This window comes from Apteryx mantelli, chromosome 27 (genome assembly GCF_036417845.1).
Source record: "Apteryx mantelli isolate bAptMan1 chromosome 27, bAptMan1.hap1, whole genome shotgun sequence".
NCBI lineage: Eukaryota > Metazoa > Chordata > Aves > Apterygiformes > Apterygidae > Apteryx > Apteryx mantelli.
In genome coordinates, this window is record NC_090004.1 from 3,994,988 (window position 1) to 4,014,529 (window position 19,542).

The 19,542-nt window shown below is 53.5% G+C and overlaps 2 protein-coding genes and 1 non-coding gene across 10 annotated transcripts in view; all 3 read right to left on the reverse strand.

The window, feature by feature from the left end:
- Nucleotides 1-2,782: 2,782 nt before the first annotated feature.
- RCC1 (regulator of chromosome condensation 1) lies at nucleotides 2,783-14,099 on the reverse strand. Of its 3 annotated transcripts, XM_067311435.1 has the most exons (11): nucleotides 13,518-14,099; nucleotides 12,552-12,615; nucleotides 8,954-9,038; nucleotides 8,122-8,309; nucleotides 7,561-7,740; nucleotides 7,374-7,470; nucleotides 6,641-6,763; nucleotides 6,250-6,405; nucleotides 5,724-5,843; nucleotides 5,013-5,165; nucleotides 2,783-4,355 (listed from the first exon to the last, which is right to left on the reverse strand). In XM_067311435.1, exons 3-11 carry the CDS (start codon nucleotides 9,024-9,026, stop codon nucleotides 4,180-4,182), a joined length of 1,266 nt encoding a protein of 421 aa, XP_067167536.1. In that variant the 5' UTR covers nucleotides 9,027-9,038; nucleotides 12,552-12,615; nucleotides 13,518-14,099; the 3' UTR covers nucleotides 2,783-4,179. The 3 variants fall into 3 exon arrangements, with proteins under 3 accessions (XP_067167536.1, XP_067167538.1, XP_067167537.1); XM_067311437.1 differs by lacking the exon at nucleotides 5,013-5,165; XM_067311436.1 differs by lacking the exons at nucleotides 12,552-12,615; nucleotides 13,518-14,099 and adding an exon at nucleotides 10,056-10,102.
- LOC136994320 (small nucleolar RNA SNORA73 family) lies at nucleotides 13,683-13,887 on the reverse strand. Its single transcript, XR_010886464.1, has one exon. It is a non-coding gene; the product is annotated as a small nucleolar RNA SNORA73 family (small nucleolar RNA).
- Nucleotides 14,100-14,654: 555 nt separating the features above from the next.
- Nucleotides 14,655-19,542, reverse strand: part of PHACTR4 (phosphatase and actin regulator 4) — a 70,347-nt gene continuing 65,459 nt past the window's right edge. For 5 of the 6 annotated variants that reach the window (XM_067311689.1, XM_067311690.1, XM_067311691.1 and 2 more), the window contains 3 exons: nucleotides 18,931-18,992; nucleotides 17,777-17,914; nucleotides 14,655-16,267 (listed from right to left, as the gene is read on the reverse strand). In XM_067311689.1, coding sequence (XP_067167790.1) covers nucleotides 16,136-16,267; nucleotides 17,777-17,914; nucleotides 18,931-18,992 — 332 coding nt within the window. In that variant the 3' untranslated portion in view covers nucleotides 14,655-16,135. Of the gene's footprint in view, nucleotides 16,268-16,997; nucleotides 17,075-17,776; nucleotides 17,915-18,930; nucleotides 18,993-19,542 lie in introns of all 6 variants that reach the window. The other variant, XM_013944697.2, reaches the window with a different exon arrangement.

The following is a 19,542-nucleotide window of genomic DNA, read 5'->3' on the forward strand; positions in this document are numbered from 1 at the left end:
TGAGGCGCGCGGACACGCACACAGACGTACATCAAAAAAGGGAACAGCCTAAATAGGACTTTTTGTGGAGGCCAACGCAGCCATCTATGTCACTGCGGCGTTAACGGGCTCGGAGAAAGGTTTGCAAAGCAAGTGCGGGGTGGCTTGGGGTTCCCCCCCCCCCCCGAAGGGATATAAAAATAACAACGCTGTTTTTGGAAACGAGACATTAACATTTCCATGAGCTTGTCCCCGGGAATCAGACCCAAGACGACGAGCAATTTTCCCACCAGGTATCCAGCGCTCCCGGGGCGGCATTCGCACGTGCTCGCTGGTGGCTCAGCCCGTGCTAATGACGGCGAATTAGGGGGAAGGGCAAGGAAACACGCTCCACGGGTCCACATCTTAACTTCACAGTTACATGAAAGAAAAACGAGGTACCGTCCAACCCCAAATCCCCTGCCGAAGGCTCGTTAAGAAAGCTGCTCCTGAACTAATTAGGAGTGAACAGATACCAACAGACAGAGGCTCTGCAAGCTCCGGCCCTGCCAGGATGCAATCGATTAGTGCCAGCGCTCCGGCCGGAGCAGAAATTTGCTCTGTCAGTGCCTCTCACTGCACCAGAGTGGACAGAAACCTCCCGCCCAGCACATCCGGAGGGGACCAGGGCCGTCCCTGCGGAGCAGCACCGGAGCGGCGTGCGGCAATGCACCCCGTTCAAACCCAGCCCTGGCAAGCCCGGGAGCCCGGCTGCAATGCCAGCGAAGGGGAAGTAGTTAGGAAAACCGCCAGATTCGTACAAGGCCTCATCTCCTCTCTCGACAGAGAGGGATGATGGAAATGGCCCGCAGCCGCCCTCCGAAATCCCCCGAGCCCAATCCTGCCTGGCCCCTGCCAAGATTCGCCCCTCGCTCCTAGCGCCCAGGAGCAGCTTTCGCACAGGAGCCAGCACCGATCTTTTGCCCCCTTCCTGCCCCACTTCCACCCAAATTGGTGGTGCAAACCTGTTTCCAAAGCCGGCAGAGAGACGGAGGCAGGAGCAAATGGGGGAGGTATGTGCAGCACCCCGGTGCTCTAACGCGGTGATTAATTTGGGGGTGACGAAGGAGCAAACATAACCAAGGAGTCTTGGCTCAGCCCCATGACCGAATTTTAAAAAATGACCGCTTCAGGAGAGGAATTAACCAATCCCCACAATTTTCAGAGACAGGAATGATGGACCACCACCCATCCTACCCGAGCACCTGCAGCAGAGCAGGAGAAAACTCAAGGCCTTCCTCTTCCTCCTCCTCCTTTCCCCCATGCACCTGCAGCTCCCACCACCCAGGCCCTGCAGCTGGGCAATTAGCAAGCTAACGAGGGCCGGCAAGTTTAACCCCACAGGGGTTGGTGTTTCCTTGCCACCGTGCTGAACCAGGGCAGAGCGTAGCTGGAGAAGCTGGGGCAAAATAGAGGAGATGGGGGCCAGGACCCTGCTTAAATCCCCCACTTAAATTTGCTACAAACCTCCAGCCTGGAGCTTGCTGATGAAGCGCTCGCAGGCTCGAGGCTGGGGAACGTAGGTCAGCGCCGCTTGGGGGATTTGGGGAAGAGAGAGAAAATAAATCCGGATTCTTTTCTGCTATCCCTAACTAAAGCATCAGCCAACCTGCGCCCTGCATCCAAGCCCTTTCCCGGCCACGGGGCAGTCGTCACGGCCAAACCGCGGATGCCACCCCAGCAGCCGCCGGCGACGGTCACCCTCCAACCCGGCTGGCCAGGAGCAGGGTGGCTGAGACGTGTGTCCCAGCACGGACCGTCGCCCCATCCCAGATGCAGGGTTTAGGGAGGGACAAAAGCAGCTTTTGCCCAGATAACCCCCCCCGGGGGATGTTTCTGCCCTCCCCTCGCCCCATCTCGGCCCCCAGCCAGCAGCCGGGAGGGCAGGGTCCCACCGGGACCGTCCCCTCTCCTCTCCCGGCTTCCCCGAGAGCAGCGGTCCCCAGCGCCTGCTCCTGCTGCCATCCCGCGGCCGCGTCCCACAATTGCACACCTGCACAGGCGTACGGCTCCGGACAAGGCGGCGCGGGGCCCACGGCAGGAGCCGAGGGAGGCCCCCACCCCTGCAAACCGGGCGCCCATCTCACCCGGCACCCGTGTCCAGGCGGTGCCAGCGCCGCGACCCCGTGCAGCCCTTGCACCGGGAATCAGCCCTGCTCCAACTCATCCCAGGTCGGAGCAGCCTCTGAGGAGGATAAATGGAAACGCAGGGAACAGCCCTGAAGGCTTTCGTTTCATAGCAGGGCCCGGTCTGCGCCCCCATCTCCCCTCCTTAGCGCACGTTAAAGGACACGAGGGGGACGGGAAAGGTGCCAGCAGAGACCCCGGCATGGCCGGGCGGGCACTGGGCCTGTCCACTCCCTGGGCTCTCCGGGAACGCATCCGCAGAGTCCGGCAGACTCCTGGGCTCGCGGCACGGCTCCTGTTGGGGCACTCAGGGACAGGGCTGGCAGAGACACGGATGCAGAGGGGAGCAAGCAGCCCTGCCGCGGCCCCGCCGTCCTCGCAGCAGCGCTGGCACCCGCCGCGTCAGCCCAGAGCCGGGGCCCCAGGACGGCTGCCCACCTCTCCAAAGCACAGGAAAAAAAACAGCGTTTATCAAAACTCAGTTTATTCCAAATGTTAAAAGATTACATTTTTTTTTGCCTCTCTTCCTCATTTAATCAACCAAAATACTTTACATTTTCTTTTTAAAAAATTCAACCTATTCTGAGCCATTGTACAATCCCCAGCCCCCCACCCCCCTCCCCTGCACACACACCACTTCCCCCCTATTGCTATAACTTAACTTATAAAATTTATCTTTGCAGACCCCCCCCCTTCTCAGTCCAGGCACCTGGAAGGCAGCATGGAGAGAAGAGACGGGGCAAGCCGGACTCAGGGAGCGAGACCAGTCAGACCACGAACCGCAGGTGATGGGGAGGAGGGACAGTCTGGTTGTTTTGAGCGATTAAATGCATAGTTGGATTTTTTCTCTATCTTCTCAGCAAGGCCCTAATGGCAAATTAACCTTCTTCCTCAGCAAGCAGAGAGGAAAGGAAGGAAAGGAAATAAAAATAACAACTCCCCACCACAGATTGTATTCTGTTGGATTTCCAAAGGCGATGGGAGCAAGGAGCAAAGGTGACTGGAAGTGATTGTAAAAAGCAGGCAGAGCTGGAGGAGGTTGTTCCTGGAAGATGGGAGGTAGGAGTATTTGATCGAGCAACCTGCTCCCGGCCTCACCTCCTGCGGGATTTTGGCTCAGACCCCTAAGTAGCCAAGCGAGGGAGGCAGGAGCCCACCTCCTCGAGCAGCAACCGAGTCACGCTTGCAGCTCCAAAGCCGAGGATACCTCTGTGTGTAACACAGGCCAGGGAATGTCCAGCCACGTTCCCACCCCGGGAGACCAAGGCTCACCGCGGAGCACGCTGGCCTGGGCGAGAGCTGCAAGTCAGCACCTCTCCGACACAGCAACGAGATCCCTGCGAGGGTGTTGTCGTGTGCAACAGAAACAAAAATAAGAGAGCTTCCCCCCGTGTCCCCTCCACACAGGAATGTGTCTGCTGGACTCAGATTTCACCCCGAACAAGCCGAGAGGGGTTTGGTGAGCGGCAGCAGACAAAGCTAAAATAGGAGAGGCCAGAGGGGAACAGAGGTAAAAGATGTTCAAGTTAAAGGGTTGGGGGAAAACACCTGGAGACTGGAGGAGCACAGGGACCTCAGAAAGCCTCAGATGCCCAAACCCTTCTGTGTAGGAAGGGACAAGGCCCTCGGCTTCACTGGGCCAGGAATTATTAAAAAACAAAACAAAAAACAGGTGGAAAACCCACCTAATCACAGTCTAGGAAGGGACCAAACTGAACTGGGGGAGCTGAGAAAGCACCTGGTACCAAGGGAAGACAGACACACACTTCCAGAGAGGAAAAACGAGCATCCCTGAAGAGCCCTGCTCCAGCCACGCAGATACTGCCTGGGGACCTCAGAGGATGAAGGCCCAAGGCTCGGCTCCACAAGCATCCTGTCCTCCCCAATACATTCTGGCGAAGGTCACGGGAGACCAGACCTGGGAAACGGTCGCCCAACCTCGCTCCCTGAGCGCCCTGGGGCCGAGGGCGGATGGTGGGTGTGTGCACGTGGGCCCCGCGTTCCTGCCGTGCTCGGCTGCGCGGAGCAACTTCATCAACTCTGCTCCTTGTCCTTGACCAGCAAGACAGTGTGTTGGCCTCCGCTGGACACAGCCAGGACCACGCGGTTTTCCAGCTGCTTGCCCGTCATCTCCACGGGGCTCCAGATGTCATCCTCCTCCCCGGTGCCCAACTGGTAGTTGGTGCCCATGCCCCAGGCAAATGCTCGTCCTGCAACGGAGGCAACACAAATTCGGCTTGTAGGTGAACCCAGAACCAGGCGGGGAGGGGATCCAGCAGCCAAAGGAAAGGCAAGTGGATTGCAAACCTGGGCCGAAGGCAAGGGGCAAACCGCAGAGTGCTGGAGACACAGGCAGAGGGAGGCATCTCGGCAACGCCTGGCAATTCAAACTGCCTAGAGCCTCCCTCTAAGCCAGCGTTTTGCCGCCAAGGAGCTGGGCAAATCCATCAACACGCTGCCCGTGCTCGCAATACGGCAAACCCTCCTCCCTGCACCTGCGGGCTGCGCACGTTACACACAAGCAAACACTGCGCTAAGGCACAAAGAAGGCCCGCGACAGTGGAGTTCACAGTTCAGAGGCAGGACCGGCAAGCCAATGACCCCCTCCTGGGCCAACACCCTCTCACAAACCTGGCTATTGAGCAACCACAAAGCACTTGAGCAGCTGCTGCCCAGTCCTCCCCTGCGCAGGGCACTCAGCGGTCCCGACCCAGGCAGCAGTGTCTGATGAAGCTGCTTGGGGCTGGCCGGCTCCAGGGGACTGGTTGGGCAGAGCCCCAGGTAACCACTGGATGGATGAGGGGTGCGAAGGATACAGAAAGCGGCGTTCCCGAGCCCACGGAGGCACGGAGGCCCCCAGCACTCACCGTCGCTGCTGACAGCGTAGCCGACCGACGCGCCGCACGCAACAGAAGAGACGCTGGGGAGCTCCGGGATGACCGTGGGTGTGCTCTTCTCTTCCGCCCCTTCCCCAAGACCTAACCGGCCATACTCGGCCCTGCCCAGGCTGTAGGCTTTACCTGGGGCACGACAGACACACACAGGAGAGGTGACTCAAGAGGGAGGGAGAAGCCCACAGTAGGCCATAGCAGGACCCTCCCTCCCCCAGATCTGACTCCTGGAGGAGTCAGGAACATCGCTGCTTCCCCATCACATCCATCAGCACACGCTCCACGAGCCAAAACACTCTAGATCCCAACCAGGACTCCCCCTCAGCTGCACAATGGGATGGAAGCTTCTAAGCTTCCCAGAATTGATAGGAAGAATGAATGCCTGGACAGACTGTAGAGCCTGAGACCAGAGTTCAAAAGTAACTCTGGATTTCTGTCATCATCCTTGCTCTCTGCTGCAAATCCATGCCACCTTTTCAATCCCTGACTATGTTTTTGGAAAATCCAAATAGCCCCTCCACAACATGTCCACACAGACAATGCAACCACACTGCCTGGCACACCAGGGACTTGGAGGGCTTCAGCATTTCACCGTGACCCCCAACACCTCCACAGCTGGAGCAAGAGCCAAGGGACACCCCTCCCCATGCACACAACTCCCAGCTGGTCCGTCACGCCGGCACTCACCCTCTGAGTCCATGCACACCGTGTGGTGCTGCCCACCAGAGAACCCAACCCAGGACTTGGTGGAGTTCTTGAACGATGTCAGGTTCTGCGGAGAGAAGCAGGGCTCGGTGCCCTGGGTCCCTGCGGGACAGGGATGCACAAACCCAGGCAAATCAGGTACGTGGGCACGGACAGCCCAGGCCAGCCACGGGCACTGAGCTGCCCATCCAGGAGCTCACCCACATTAGGGACCAACCCAGCTCCCGGAAGTCCCAAAACTGAAGGTCATCAAACTTTTGCTCAAATTTACTGGCTGCAGGGGCTGGGATCTAAATCCAGAGCTTTGCAGGGTGACCTCCCACCCCAATTTCCAGCTCCAAGGTGTCCTACAGTAGACACCTGGAGGAGGGTGCACGGTGGGTGCAAGGTGTTCTCGATCAGGGGAGCCCAGCAGGGTCCCCACTGCAGGCCAGAGCAGCCAGGGAATGGGAAGTCCACAGCCAGACCAAACAGGCAGGCGATCTGAGGGGACAGAAGAGAAGCTTACCGAGCTGGTGATAGTTGGAGAGGCCAAAACCATAGATGTGTCCCTCCTGCGTGACGGCGAAGGTGAAGTAAGCCCCGCAAAAGGCATCCTGGAAGCGCATTTTGCCTCTGTTGCCTCTGCCTTTGATGGGGACACGCTGGGGGACCAGCAGGCGCTCTGGGGGCAGCAGACAAGGGGTCAGATGCAAACGAATGATTTACGCCCTCTTCATCCCCCACTCAGATCCAGATCACTGAATTCGAGCAATTGATTTACAAATAGCCCTTGAGCACCAGGGGAAGAGACTGGGGAGTGAAGAATACGCAGTCTCCTCAGCCAAGCTAAGTGCTGGCGTCCAAGGACAGAGCCGCGCTCGCCACAGCATCAAATATCTCTGAGCAAAGTGACTCACGTAGGCCTTTCCTTCCTCCTCGGTTGGCAAAGAGCTCCGGCACTCTCCCCAGCTGGCCCTGCTCGCCACAGCCACATGTGAACAGGTCACCGTCCACCGTCAGCATCACTAAGTGGTCATTCCCTGGGAGGAAGCGTGAGGAAAGTGAAGCAGCAGCCACATGCTCAGATTCCCTGGGAAGGCAGCAAGACCCAGGGTCTGAGATCTCGTGTTTAAACCCCAGCTATCCAAGCCTTTCAGAACTCAATGGGGTTTGTTGCACCGGATACCTGGATGCCAGCTTCTGGAATGGTTTAAAATACCAAAGTCTCTCTCTACCTGATCCCAGTCCCTGGTCTGAAATTCCAAGGAAGTTTTGCTGGGAACATTTAGAGGCATGGGTCACCCCCAGCCTCACCTGGGCCTTGGACATGTTGGAAGCTCCTCAGCTTCCCCACCTCTAGAAGAGGCGAGGACTTTGACCCCATGGGGTCACACAGGCTTGGTTTGGTCACTCTTGCAAAGCGTTTTACATCAGATTGGGTCAAACGTTAACGATACCACTGGGGCTAGAAGAGACACAAGGTCTGTTCACTCAGGAACCAGAAGGGAGCAAGCACATCTTTGTAGCTGGCTGAGAGCAGCAAAGAGGGGAAAAAGGACATGGTTCATTCTGGACCTTCCCCCACCCCAGAGGCTGGAACAGCCTCGTTCAGCAGCCTGACCTACACACACGCACCCGGATCTTGCTCACCTGAGACAATTTTAACAACTGGTGCATCGAGCTGAAGCAACACGGGAACTGAGCTCTTCTTCATGGGCTCCAGCAATCCAATCACCCCGTTGTTATCCTGGATGGAGAGACGGACGTGGGGAGATAGTCACTGAAATCAGGCCAGCAATCACCAGCAGAGCCTCCCGAGTCCAAGCAATCAACATACCCGGAAAGAGCCCCAGACAAAAACCCTGCCGTCATCCGTCAGCGCAGCTGTATGACTGTCCCCTGCAGAGACTTGCACCACCTTTTCCTGCAGGTCCACCTCCCCTGGCTTCATCTCTGATCCTTCTGCGGAGGTGTCACGCCCGAGGGCGCCTTCGTCATTGCAGCCAAAGGTGTAGATCTGCAGATGAGAGTGTCCCAGTGAGGAAGAGACCCAGAAGAACCACAAGATGAGCATGAAGCCAGTGGACAGAGACCCACCAGGCTGAATTCTCCCACTGCCCCCCAAAATTTTGTGGTCCAGCACACAGAGACTACGCTCATCTCACGAGCTGGAGTGAGGAAGACTTGCAAGCTGCCGTCTAGTAGTACCAGTACGCTGGTGGCAGCGACGCACTGGGGCAGAGCACAGGTCTGATGGGCACCATGCCACCTGCAGGTTGTGCAGCAGGGATAGCTGCTTCGTGGGGCTCTGTTCATCCCAGCAGAGAGAGGGGTGAAAGACTTCCCCGCTTGGGTCCCTGCATGCTGCCCCTTCCCCAAACCACAGTGCTGTACTCACTTTGCCCGTCTCGCTGAGGCACACCGTGTGCATCCCTCCCGCTTCCGCCTGGACGATCATCTCCGAGAGCTGCACCAAGGCTGGCTTTTTCCTCTCCATCACATCCTCCCCCAGGCCCAGCTGCCCGACATCCCCCTGCCCCAGCGTAAGCACCAGGCCAGGCTCTGTCCGGTGTGAACGGTGGCAAACTGCATCACAGGAAAGAAAGGAAATAGGTACAGTACTGGACAGGGAGAGGAAATAACCCTTCTACCACAGCTGGTCCCCAAAAGCTCTAGGAATGCTGAGGCTTGCTCAAATGCTGCAGGTCCTTAGACAGTGTCCTTAGCAGGACACTGAAATCTAGCTTGAGATCACGGGGAAGGCGTTATACTAAACAGCCGGTGTTTGCAACACACCTAACCCAAACCGACAGCAAGCGCCAAGTTCTAAGGAAAGAACAGAGCTACCCCGAGAATAGGGGGATCCCCCAGAAGCGATATGCTTCCAATGCACTCAGCATCCAGCAAAACCAGTGCGCAGACCTAGCACAGACAGGCAAAGCCTGGGCTAAAGAGAGCAGCCTGGTCTCTGGTGGGGTTTATTGCAGGGGTGTCAGTCACGATTTAGAAATGGCTCTGCCTGTAGAAGCTAAGGACCAGGCTGGCAAGGCCTGAAATTAAAGCAAGCCCTGAGAGCAGAGGAGGCATAAAAGGACAGCAACAGACCCACTCGTCTGGACTGGACCGATGAACGATCTCAACCAGGCTCCTGTCTTTAAGAGCTTCAGGTATTTCAGCAGACAGTATAAAAAGAAAACAGGAGGAACTCAGCTCCCAGGGAGTTTTCTTACCTTTAAACTTCTTCCTTTCAGGAAACCCTTCTTCTGGTGTAGGGCTTTTCTTTCCAGTGCGTTTTCCTGGCATATTGCTTTAGATCTAAACAAAGACACTCTGTTAAGCTACCATCTAACCAGCAGTTTGGTGGAAAGTTGCAATGCAGCTGTCCGTTATTTTTCCCTCCCCCTAAAAAGACACACTGAGATTTCTCCTCTCCACTTTCAGATCACTGCAGCCTGGATCTTCCAGTAGGCTGATGAAAGTGAATCAGGATTTGGGCACCAAACTCTACCCCCACTTTGAAAAATGCAGATTTTTTTCCCCCCACGTTATATCCACTGCCTCTGCTCTCAAACAGAAGGGAACCATCTTCCTCCTTCCCATCAAGGAACTTACTGACAGTCTCAGGAAGGAAGCAGAACAAGGCAAGCGACTGCTCCGAGCACCAGCCCTCTGCCTTCTCTACCAAAACACCTGGGAGTTTATGCCCTTGTTTTCAAAGGCCCAACTATTCCACATCCCATGCAGAAATGCTGCCGCTTGGACTCTCACTATGGAGGAACTGGGAGAACAGAGGCAGTTTTCCGTCTAAGAGCACCCCCCAGCCCCTTCCAACAAGGAAGCGTTCTCGAAAATCCAGATCTTGGAAGTACCTTCATAAAGGTCTCGGTGCTTAAACAGAGAAGCCAGTGTGCGAGAGCCTCCCCCCGCTTTCCAAAACTACTTGGGGGGGGGGGGGGGAAGGAGGTGGCCGTCCGATTTTGCAAGAAGGACAGCAAAAGGAAGCTCCCGCGTTTCAAGACAACATTAAAGCGACCTAAGGGACGTTACAATGCGTAAGGCCAAAGTTCCACTTCCCTTCGGAGGAATCCGCAGGCTTTTTCCGCGCTGATTCCCGCCCACCCCCCCCCCCCGGTTACTCCGCGCTGGGCGCCGCAACGCCGCTGCCCCGGCGCCCCACGTGGGGCCGCGCAGGCCCGGGCTCCGCTCCGCTCCCCTCGGCCGCCGGCGGGGCCAGGCGCAGCAACCCCGGCGGGGAAGGCGGGACCCCCCCCCCCCTCCCCAGCGCCCCCCCCCCCCCCCGGCTCGGGGCACCGGGCGCCGCTCCCCGCTCACCTCCCGGCCGCTCCGCGCCGCTCCCGCTCTGCCCCCCGCCTGCCCCGAGCATGCGCGGCGGGGAGGCGCCTTCCCTCCGCCGGCGCCGCACCGCCCCCGCCCGGGCAGCAGCAGCGGGGCCCGGGCCCGGCCTCTCCTTTTCCCGGCCATCGAGGGCAGCCGGAGCCCCCAGCGGGTCCCCCCCCAGCGAGGCCGGCAGCCCGTCCGCGGCCAGCGCGCTTGCCCGAGCTCAGCCGCAGGAGGCGGCAAAAAACCCCCCCCCTCCTCCTCGGAACAGCAGCCAAGTTGTTATTCTGATTAAACTTTGCCTGTTCGCTATGGGGGGGGAAAAATAATCACAACCTGAGCTCGCACTGTTGGAATGGAACTGCTGTTCCCATTACAACGCCCTGAGGTGAGGCAAGGCAACAAGGGAAACCCCCAAACCTGCAGCGGCTCCTACAGCACCGCCCGAGCAAGAACTCACGCTGCGGTCCTTGAGCCTTTTGTACACGTTGCACTTCCACAAGGACTCATGATCTGCTGTTTATCTACCAGGTTAATACTGTTGCTCTCCCGGGTTAATAAATGCCTCGATTACAGTGTAAGCAAGTTACTTTGATGTCAAGTGCTGTAATCGCAAATTCAAAGCGTGAGGACAGGATATCCAACCCCACAGCTGGGGCCTGCACGAGCACAGACTGCGGATTACAATCCAATAGGTGAAAACCACTTGCAGGAATAGGATTTAAACCAGTTTGTGGCAGGATGCAATAGGAGAACAAGCACTTGCCAGCTCAGAGGAAAGCACGTCTAAGTCTATTTAAATTTGCCCTTTCCCCCATGAAACATTTAGAACATGTTAGATCTGCAACCTGTTAGATCTGTTAGAACATTTAGATCTGCAACCACTTCGGCACAGTTCAGAGCCAGGCACAACCTCAAGTCTTGCCAGGATCAGCTCAAGTCCCAGAGAGAGGGCAGATAGCCCCATCACCTGCACACACCTTCAGTATTCACGAGCCATCAAGTTTCCAAGGTACCTTTACAGATCCGACCTCTGCTGCAGACTTTCAAACCCACCAAAGAGGAAACCTTGGAGACAACTGCCCCTCCAAGCCTCCCCCACAGGCATTCTCCAGCCTCACCAACCAGTTCAGCAAGATGCTTTGGCTTTTTCGGAGCAAGAAGAAAGAGCATTCTCCAAACCCAGGGTAAAGACAAGTCCAAGAGCCCATGAGCAACCAAGTGGCACCTCCAGGCCAAATCCAGGCAGACTTCACAGGGCAGTCGTGTTCACAGAAGAGGGCCCCGCCAAAGTGCTCTGCAGAGCTGGACTTGCAGCTCATGATCACGTGCTCTTACCCAGAAGTTCCTGGAACGTGTTTGTTCCCTTCAGGTCTCCTCCCACACAGCAACCTGTATTTTTTCCAGGACATTATCCTGACAAACTTGTAAACAGGAAAAACACCCCTCTGCCTTTGTTTTGCCCATTCCACCGTTTCAGACTCTTACACTGTAGAAACCTGTTTCATTTATCCTTATGTTCAACATCCGGGGTAGATATATGCCTGCCAGGTTGTTCATCTAATGCTCCACTGACCAAGTAGGAAACATTGCAGCTATAAAGTAAAGCTACTTACATTTAAGGTAAAGTTCCAAAGATGTTCATAGGCTCAAGAGGAATAAAAACTGCCTTTAAAGTATTGCACTGAACAGAAGGGGGAAAATATTCCCCAAGTATGAACGATATTTGGATCTTAAAACAAAAGGCAATCAATGCCCTCCTCCCCCCACCAAACCCTACATGCCAGGAAACTCTGGTGGTTGTAAAGGATACAAAATACCATGTATTTATTGGTTATCTCACTAGTATATTTAGTGTTAATCATGCTGCTGCTATGACCTTCCTAGCTCAAGATCAGGCATCACTGGAAATGAGGGCAGACTCTAAAGACCTTCCAAAGAAGGACAACCCAACTACATAAAGCTATGAAACCCTAGAAGTTTAGTCATGTGGTCCTGAGCTTCAGGGGATGAACAAATGGTCAACAGTCATGCCAGAGAAAACAGCCACACAACACCATTTCAAAGCAATTTCTTTATTTGTCAGGCACAGCATCACAAGCCTCCAGAACATTCACAGAAATAATTCAGAACTTCCTGAACAGACATTAACACAAGCTATATATGACTTTCACTCCATACTCCCACTCTTTTGCCTTCTTCCCCAGCACCAAGCAATCCCTATCACCTACAACCAGAAAGATTCCCAAAGGCTTGCTTCGCTTCTCCCACTCCATTTCAGGTTAAGGACCACAGATGCGTTACTCAAACATTTAACAATGTTCTCCTAGAGCACATGCTATTAGAAGGCCACCAAATACAGGCATCTTCTGCTTCCAGCCCACTCCAATGTCTGCAGCCTAATTTTGATTCAACACCTTGCACAAATTGAACCTGAACTACTATCTCTACCTTTTTTCTGGTCGGTGCTGGTGCTCTGGGCATACTTACCATCCCACTAGACAGGCAGGTTATTTTCTGCTGTTAGCATCTCACCACAATCAGTCACCAGTGTCTGTAATGTTTAAAAAAGAACAAAAACAAAAAAAGTCTTATTACTTGGCAAGTCACATGGGATTTTTGCTGCTTATAATCTGCCAGGAAGCACTCTTGTTCTTCCCCTTCCATAAGCAACACACAGGGCACTACAATACTAGCATATATTTTTTTCAAGGAATCTCTGTCTACTCTTAATAATCAATATTGCTTGTCCATTAAATACATCATTATCAGATATAAGTATCAGGTATAAGTATAGGGCTGGGAACATGTGACCATCCTAAGTAAATGCAGCACGTGGCTTCCTTCAATATAACCCCAATGTTCCAGCACCCAGATTAATGATAGAGATTGTTCTTCACAGATGATGTGAAAGTCTGTTCTGGAACTGCTTAACGTGAAAGCATGGGTGACTGCACGTGGTTCTTTCTTGTTCACCTTCTGCTAAAAAGTTGCCCCAGTATCAAATGCCTTCAGTATCAACCTGATGAAAAGCACCATGGTCTTTCAGGGAGCAGGTGGTTCATTTTGTTCCTTTAGGGGTTCTGACCTGCCCTGGAACACACGAGGCCTCAAGCTCACTAAACCCATAAATACCATTCAACCACGCTTAATAAAGGAATTTTTTTTTCCACTTTTACTCTTAGAAGATTCAGGAATTAGTTTCTCTCTTCCCCCAATCCATGTAAAGTCTTGCAGCATCTCAGGAGCAGGGAAACCTCTAAGCTAAGCTTTTACTCTTAAACAATGCCTACAAAGTCTGTATTGATAGTCAATTACTTCAAGCTGTTAATCCAAATCAGTTTGCCTAAGCCAGTTAAAAGGAAATAGCTCAAGCTTATTTAAAAAAGAAAATACTGAGAGATGCATAACTACAAACACAGAACAGTATTACATTATTAGTGCAATATTACTCACCTCGCAAATCAGTACCCCACTCACTTCAAACTTCTCAAGCTCAGAACTGAAATAAAGAAAAATTATTTTAAGTAATCGCTCACAGATTAGATCCCTTTCTCCCTTTTCCCCAAAGCATACACGCCGGTGGCCCAACCCCAGCGAAAAGCTACCCCGAGTAACAGCACTTGTTTCCTGCATGGTTTATCTCCTCCGTCACAGTCCGAGGACTCGGAGAAGCAGTAGGAATATGCAGGCTGCAGACCCGAGGCCCGGCTTGTTCTCCAACGTTGTGGAAAGGGACTGTACGTCACGGGCCCGAAGGCCTACGCTCCCCTGCGCCACACGGACAGAGCCGAGAGAGAGCTACTTCTCCGGATATCCACGTTGGGTTTCAGCTTCAGAGCGTCGCAACCGCCTTCACCCCCGCCGCCCCCCAGCTCCTCGCGGCCCCACGCGAGGCGCGGCGCAGGGACCCCCCACAGGCCACAGCAGGCGTCAGCCTGGGGAAGGCAGGGAGAGGCGGTGGGGAGCGGGCCCCAGCCCGCCCCAAGGGCCCCATCACCGCAGCAACAGCCCTCCCCGCCCTCCAGAGAGGGCGGCCGCCACGGAGGCCCGCGGGCGCCGCCGCCACCGGAGCCAACTCACCTCCGCACTCCACCGCTCGTCGCCAGGAAAGAGAACGGAGAATTCCACGCCGCGAAATTTATAGGGCGGGTGGGACGGGGCTAGCGCGCTGCGCATGCGCCGAACGCAACGGCGGGCCGAGACGGCGCAGCTGCGCCTTTCGATTGGACAGGGAGCCCAGCGCGTGCGCAGGGGGAGGGCGCCGGGGAGCGGCGGGCGGCGCGTGCGCAGTGGGAGGGCGCCGGGGAGGGGGAGCGGCGGGCGGCGCGTGCGCAGTGGGAGAGCGCCGGGGAGGGGGAGCGGCGGGTGGCGCCGCCTTGAGTGGGTGGCGGGGAAGGGAAGCCGCAGTAAAACGCCTGATTTTTGTATTTCCCAATAAAGCCGCCGCCACTGCATCATCAGACTCCCCGGAGAAGTGGAGGCCTTTGAGCCTCCCCCCCATGCCCTCCCCTTTCCAATTCCCCCCTCTCAGAAAGTCTGTTTGAAACACAACTCTCCACACCTTCACAAAAACACAGCCATAAAAATCACTTTTAAAAAAAAATCCTAAAATACTTTTATTCAATAATTAAAATCTGTTGATGAGGAGACAGATATACAATGCAATGATTTAGTCTACAGCCATATTGTACAGGGGGAAGCCGTGAGGGGGAAGGTGCCCTCGGCCTTCTCCTCCGCAGCCCGGCATGGCGGCAGGGGACAGGGCCGCGCAGGCCGCCCCCAGCTCAGCCTCCCCTCAGGGCCGCAGCGAGCAACGATGAGGGCGCAGGGGAAGGGCAGGGGGACGCGGGACCCCAGCCCGGCAGGGCTTGGCACAGCGTGAGAGCCAGCGCAGCGCCGAGGGCTGGCCCGTGGCAGCCCCTCATGGCGCGGCACGGTCGAGCACGGAACAGGACCGGTTTGTGAACAAGGCGAGTCCCCTCGCCCCGGATCGCAGTCCTGCGATACCACCTTCCCTCTTCCCCTTCCTTCATGGTACATGGCATCTCACCCTCAGGGCTAGGTTTGTGCATGATACAGCAGTGGCCGATACCAGAATTAAAAACCCAAACATTCAGGAAGAACCGATAAGTAATCATTCTCAGTAGAGAGAGATTATCTGTTTAAGGTCACTTTTTAAACCTCTTCTCCCCCCACCCTGCCTTCCACCCACACAGTGAAATTATCAAGTTTCCAGTAGGTTTTGCTGTGGAAAAAAAAAAAAAAAAAAAGGCAAGTTTCACCCTGATCTGTGAGTGTAAAAAAACATTACAGAGGAAGCCACATTAAAAAGAATTGACTACTATCACAGCTTCCCCAAATTAAAAAGTTTTTAAAAGGCAACAGTCATTTCCTGGTTCTGTAATTTGTTAAACAAGCCTAAATATCTCAAGACAAGATCTGTTAACATCAGAGCAAGTGAGAGAGAGTGGGGAGGGAATGTTTTAAACATTTAAAGGGTTTTTTTGTTTTGTATTTGTTTTTGTTTTTTTAAACAAAAGATGCAGCATATGTTAATATCTATACAATTCCCTTCCAGGACAACAAACCATTGGTCAGTAGTGATTCAGGACATTAAGTACATTACAGAGATGCAAGCAAAACCAAAAAAAAGTCACATGTCAGTTGTCTGCCAGGTCAGCATCTGTGCAGGGTTTCTGTACACAGCTAATATACACACGTGCTTCCTGGCACATCCGCTTCTCCATTCCTCAGCTCTCCAGTGCCAGAGCTGCCAGGTTTTTTTTCCTCCCCTTGGTAAACAGGAGGAAAATTAACAAGTTTCCAATCATAAGGAGTATGTACAGCTGAGAACTGGGCCTGGCACAGTTGAGAAAGGGAGCTGGGGAAGGAACTGTTCATTCACATGTGCGTGGTCTCCTGGCAGGGATGCTGGGCACCAGGAGAGGCGTATTGCTGAGCCGTGCGAGGTATAGTGTTCAGTTCCAGCCTGATGGCACTCGAGACATGTTTGTTCCAGTGAAATGCTACATTCAGACAGGATTTCCCCTTCCCCAGCTGAGAGCCCTTTTCTAGGTATGTTTTGAAGGCAAATCTTGGAAGAGTTGAGGTTCACCCTCACTGAATTGCCAGGAGATGGGCACTGAGAATTTCAGTCCTCTTGGATCTCTTGCTCCCTCTTGGAAGATTATGGTCGATGGTACCTAAAAGCCCAGTGAAAAAGCCAAGTGTCATCCTTGGAACTTGGGGTAAATGGTTACTAAAGCATTACAGATGTAATTCAGTTTACTCTTTGGCCATCTGAACTCTCAGCCCTAAGTTGTTAACATAACAGGATTTCACCCCAACCTAGAAAGCTTTTCTGGTCTGCAAACACACTCATCTTAACCAACATAGGGCAACTCTCAGGGAAAAAAGAATAATTTGGGCCATGATCCACTAGTTACTAGAGCAAACTACCAAGGTGTTTTGTGACAGACACCTGCCATATGCCACAGTAGACCTCAGAGCATCTTACAAAGAGCAGTCTAACACTAACCCCATTTTCCAGGTGGCAAAGCTCAGAGGGGAAGCAAAAGGCCTAAGGCTGTGGATTCTGCTGCACATCTCTAGTCCCAGAACAGCACACTCCAACTACAAGGTCTCACTGGTTTCACATACACCTCAAACCAGCCACTGGTCGCTTCTGAGATTACTGTATCAGCCCCAGTTCAGGGAAGAACCATCACCCACTTCACATCAGGTATTCTTCCAGTCACCCAGGAACACCCCAAGGTGGAAAGGGACATGAAATCTGCAACTATTGTGCTGGTCATTTTTCTAAGGTTTTAAAGCTTGGCCTCTCAGCACTACCCCAGCAGCACAGCTCTCCCAACAAGACCAGCAGGAACTCTGAGCCCGTGTACAGTGAGCGAGTAATGTATTCTCACTCACCGTGTGAACTGCTTGCTGTCCTCGTGGACTTCCATTTCACAGCTCTTAAACTCATTCAGTTCCTTCCGGATGGCAGCCTGCACAAAGGAGAGATCTTTTTATCTCCCACTAAGGCATATCATCCTCCCTCTTCTCCCCCCATCTCAAGTGAGCTCACATGGGGCAAGAAGGTGCTGTACTTCCACACCTGCTCAGGGCTCATCCACACCACCTTTAAGCAGTCAAGTGAAGGGTGAGGGCAGTTTTGATAGGCAAGGCCAAGTCCCCCAGATCTTTTCAGCAGATGAAGGAGCTCACAGATTGCAGTAGCCTCCCCAGCTTCCTCAGCCAGCCCATGCTAGGCTGAGTTTAATCTGCCTCACCTCCTCTACACTGAGGGCTGGGCAGGTGGCTGGGGTGTGATAAGAACAGGAGATCTTCCCTGCCACCTTCTTGCCTGGGCCTGCCTCAGCCTGTGAGAAACTGCACTCCTCTGACCAATGCCCCATGCCTTGTATTCTTGTGCCATTTGGGAGCCAGGACAGAGGCCACGCTTGAGTGCAGACAAGGCCCGTTCAGGCTCCATGTTGCTTTGGAGGGAGCAGGAAGCAGGGCTTGGTACAGTGCATGTGGGTGACGGGATACTGCTGGTGCTTAGTGGGGTGGCACAGCAAAGGGAAAGACGCAGAGGTGAAGCAAGAGGAACAGAGCAAGTCTCTTCTGCTCATATCCTTTTTTGCATGGAAGACCCCGATCTAGCTCTCCACCCCCAGACCTGGGGACAGGACGCTTCTTGTTACCTTGTCAGCTGGTGTTAGCTTTGTCCATGGCTTATCCGCTCGCCGGTCATAGTCTTGAGCATCTGTTACTTCCACATATTCATTAAATCTCAGGATCTTCCTGGCCTGCAGCTCTGCCACTGTAGGCCTTTGGCTAAGCTGAACACAAGTGAGGACACAAGTTAGTTTGCACCTTGCCCATGATATGGCTCAGGACTAAGCATCCCAAGCAAAACAAAGCCCAATTCCCTCACTGGTCCTGAACCACAGATACTGCTAGGTCCTGCTCATGAAGCAGCCTGCAAGGGAGTAAGCAAATCCTCTTACCATCTACCTCTTACAAATCCTCTTACAGTCCTCATTTGGATCACGAGGCTGGGCTAGGGCAGAACCACGGCCACATTCCAGAGGAGGAAGATGCCGCCGAAGGGTCTGGATAGAGCCACTGCAAGGGCGAGCCCTGCCTAACACCCCTGAGCCAAGCCAGCCCATTTTCTGCTTCAACAGTGGCAACACCCACACTTCATATCCACAGGCCCTTGGGAAATTTCCCCCAGCAATGAGTAACACAGCTCAAACTCAGAAGGCCAAAATTAACTTATCTCAGCTGACTACATCTGAGATAAGTGGGATCAACATATTAGAAAACAGGGTGGTATCTCAGTTTCAAGCCACATTGCAAAGATGCTTGGTATAGATTTAAAGTCAGACTTCTAAAGCCATGATTAAACATCCAACAAGAAGTAAAACTTGGACACGATAGCTAAAAACATCTGTTGCTCTGCTCAGCTTCTCCCAAGCTGCTATTTTGGAAATGGATTTTGGTGAGCCTGGGGTGGAAGTCGTGGCCACTTTAATACTCTGTTGCTACATTATCACAGCCAGGCCAGCGCCAACAAACTTTTCTAGTGGCAGGTGACAAATTTAGTTCTCATGTAGCTTGTTGTGCTTGATGCCAGCTCAGATCTGTCAGTGCCAAAGAGGGCTGCAGTGCCAATAGCTCACCGTTGCTGACAGACCAAGTTCCAAAGTCACTGCAGTCGGAGGGCACTAGGGACAATTACGCAATAGCCCCGTGACTTCACCCACAGCAAGGAACCTACAGTGTGCTCATAGCCACCATCGTCCCCAACAGCTCTGCCAGATGGCAATCACAGCACGAAAGCCAGCAGTACCTTTCTGGTGAGTCTGCGTTTGATCTCTCGCTTCTCAGCTTGACGGTCAGCTTCATTTTTCGCTGCCAAGGGAAAAATAATTTTTTCCTTTAAGCATCACAGATTTTGAGAAGTGCTTTCCAGATTTGACTAGAGAAAAATAACGGTTGCATCAAACTATCTACAGATCTGAAAGTTCACTTTGGTAGGTCTGCACTTATTTACAGGCAAAGAACACACTTACTTGATACCCTTACTCACTGAACACCCCACTGAATGACAGTGGTAATAGGGGCCTTAACACAGCATGAATGAGTCATTCTCTCCAGGCCTAGGGATGTTAAAGATTAATGGTCATATTGTCAAAATATATCCAAGCCGCTTTGCAAATTGAGTACAGGCTTTTAAAAATGCTCCTCACCAAAGCCCTTACAGTAGTAGTTTAAAGAGAATAGCAGCACAGATAAATATTTTAAATGGAAACTTCCTGAACTGTCATTTCCCTTTCGTCAAGTTATTTAAATCTTTTGCAGGGCAAGGTATGGCCAAGAGAAACACTGTTCACTGAACAATGAACTGCTCCTTTCTGGATGATACAGTACAATGCTGTAATGTCTGGACCACAGATAAAAG

Bases quoted from the DNA above. Each gene is read 5' to 3' on its own strand.
- RCC1 (XM_067311435.1), bottom strand. From the start codon at position 9,026: ATGCCAGGAAAACGCACTGGAAAGAAAAGCCCTACACCAGAAGAAGGG. The intron at 5,166-5,723 runs GTGAGTGCCGGC...GTCGTGCCCCAG, and splicing joins GGTGTGCATGGACTCAGAGG to GTAAAGCCTACAGCCTGGGC. The intron at 4,356-5,012 runs GTGAGTGCTGGG...CCTCCGTTGCAG, and splicing joins CTACGCTGTCAGCAGCGACG to GACGAGCATTTGCCTGGGGC.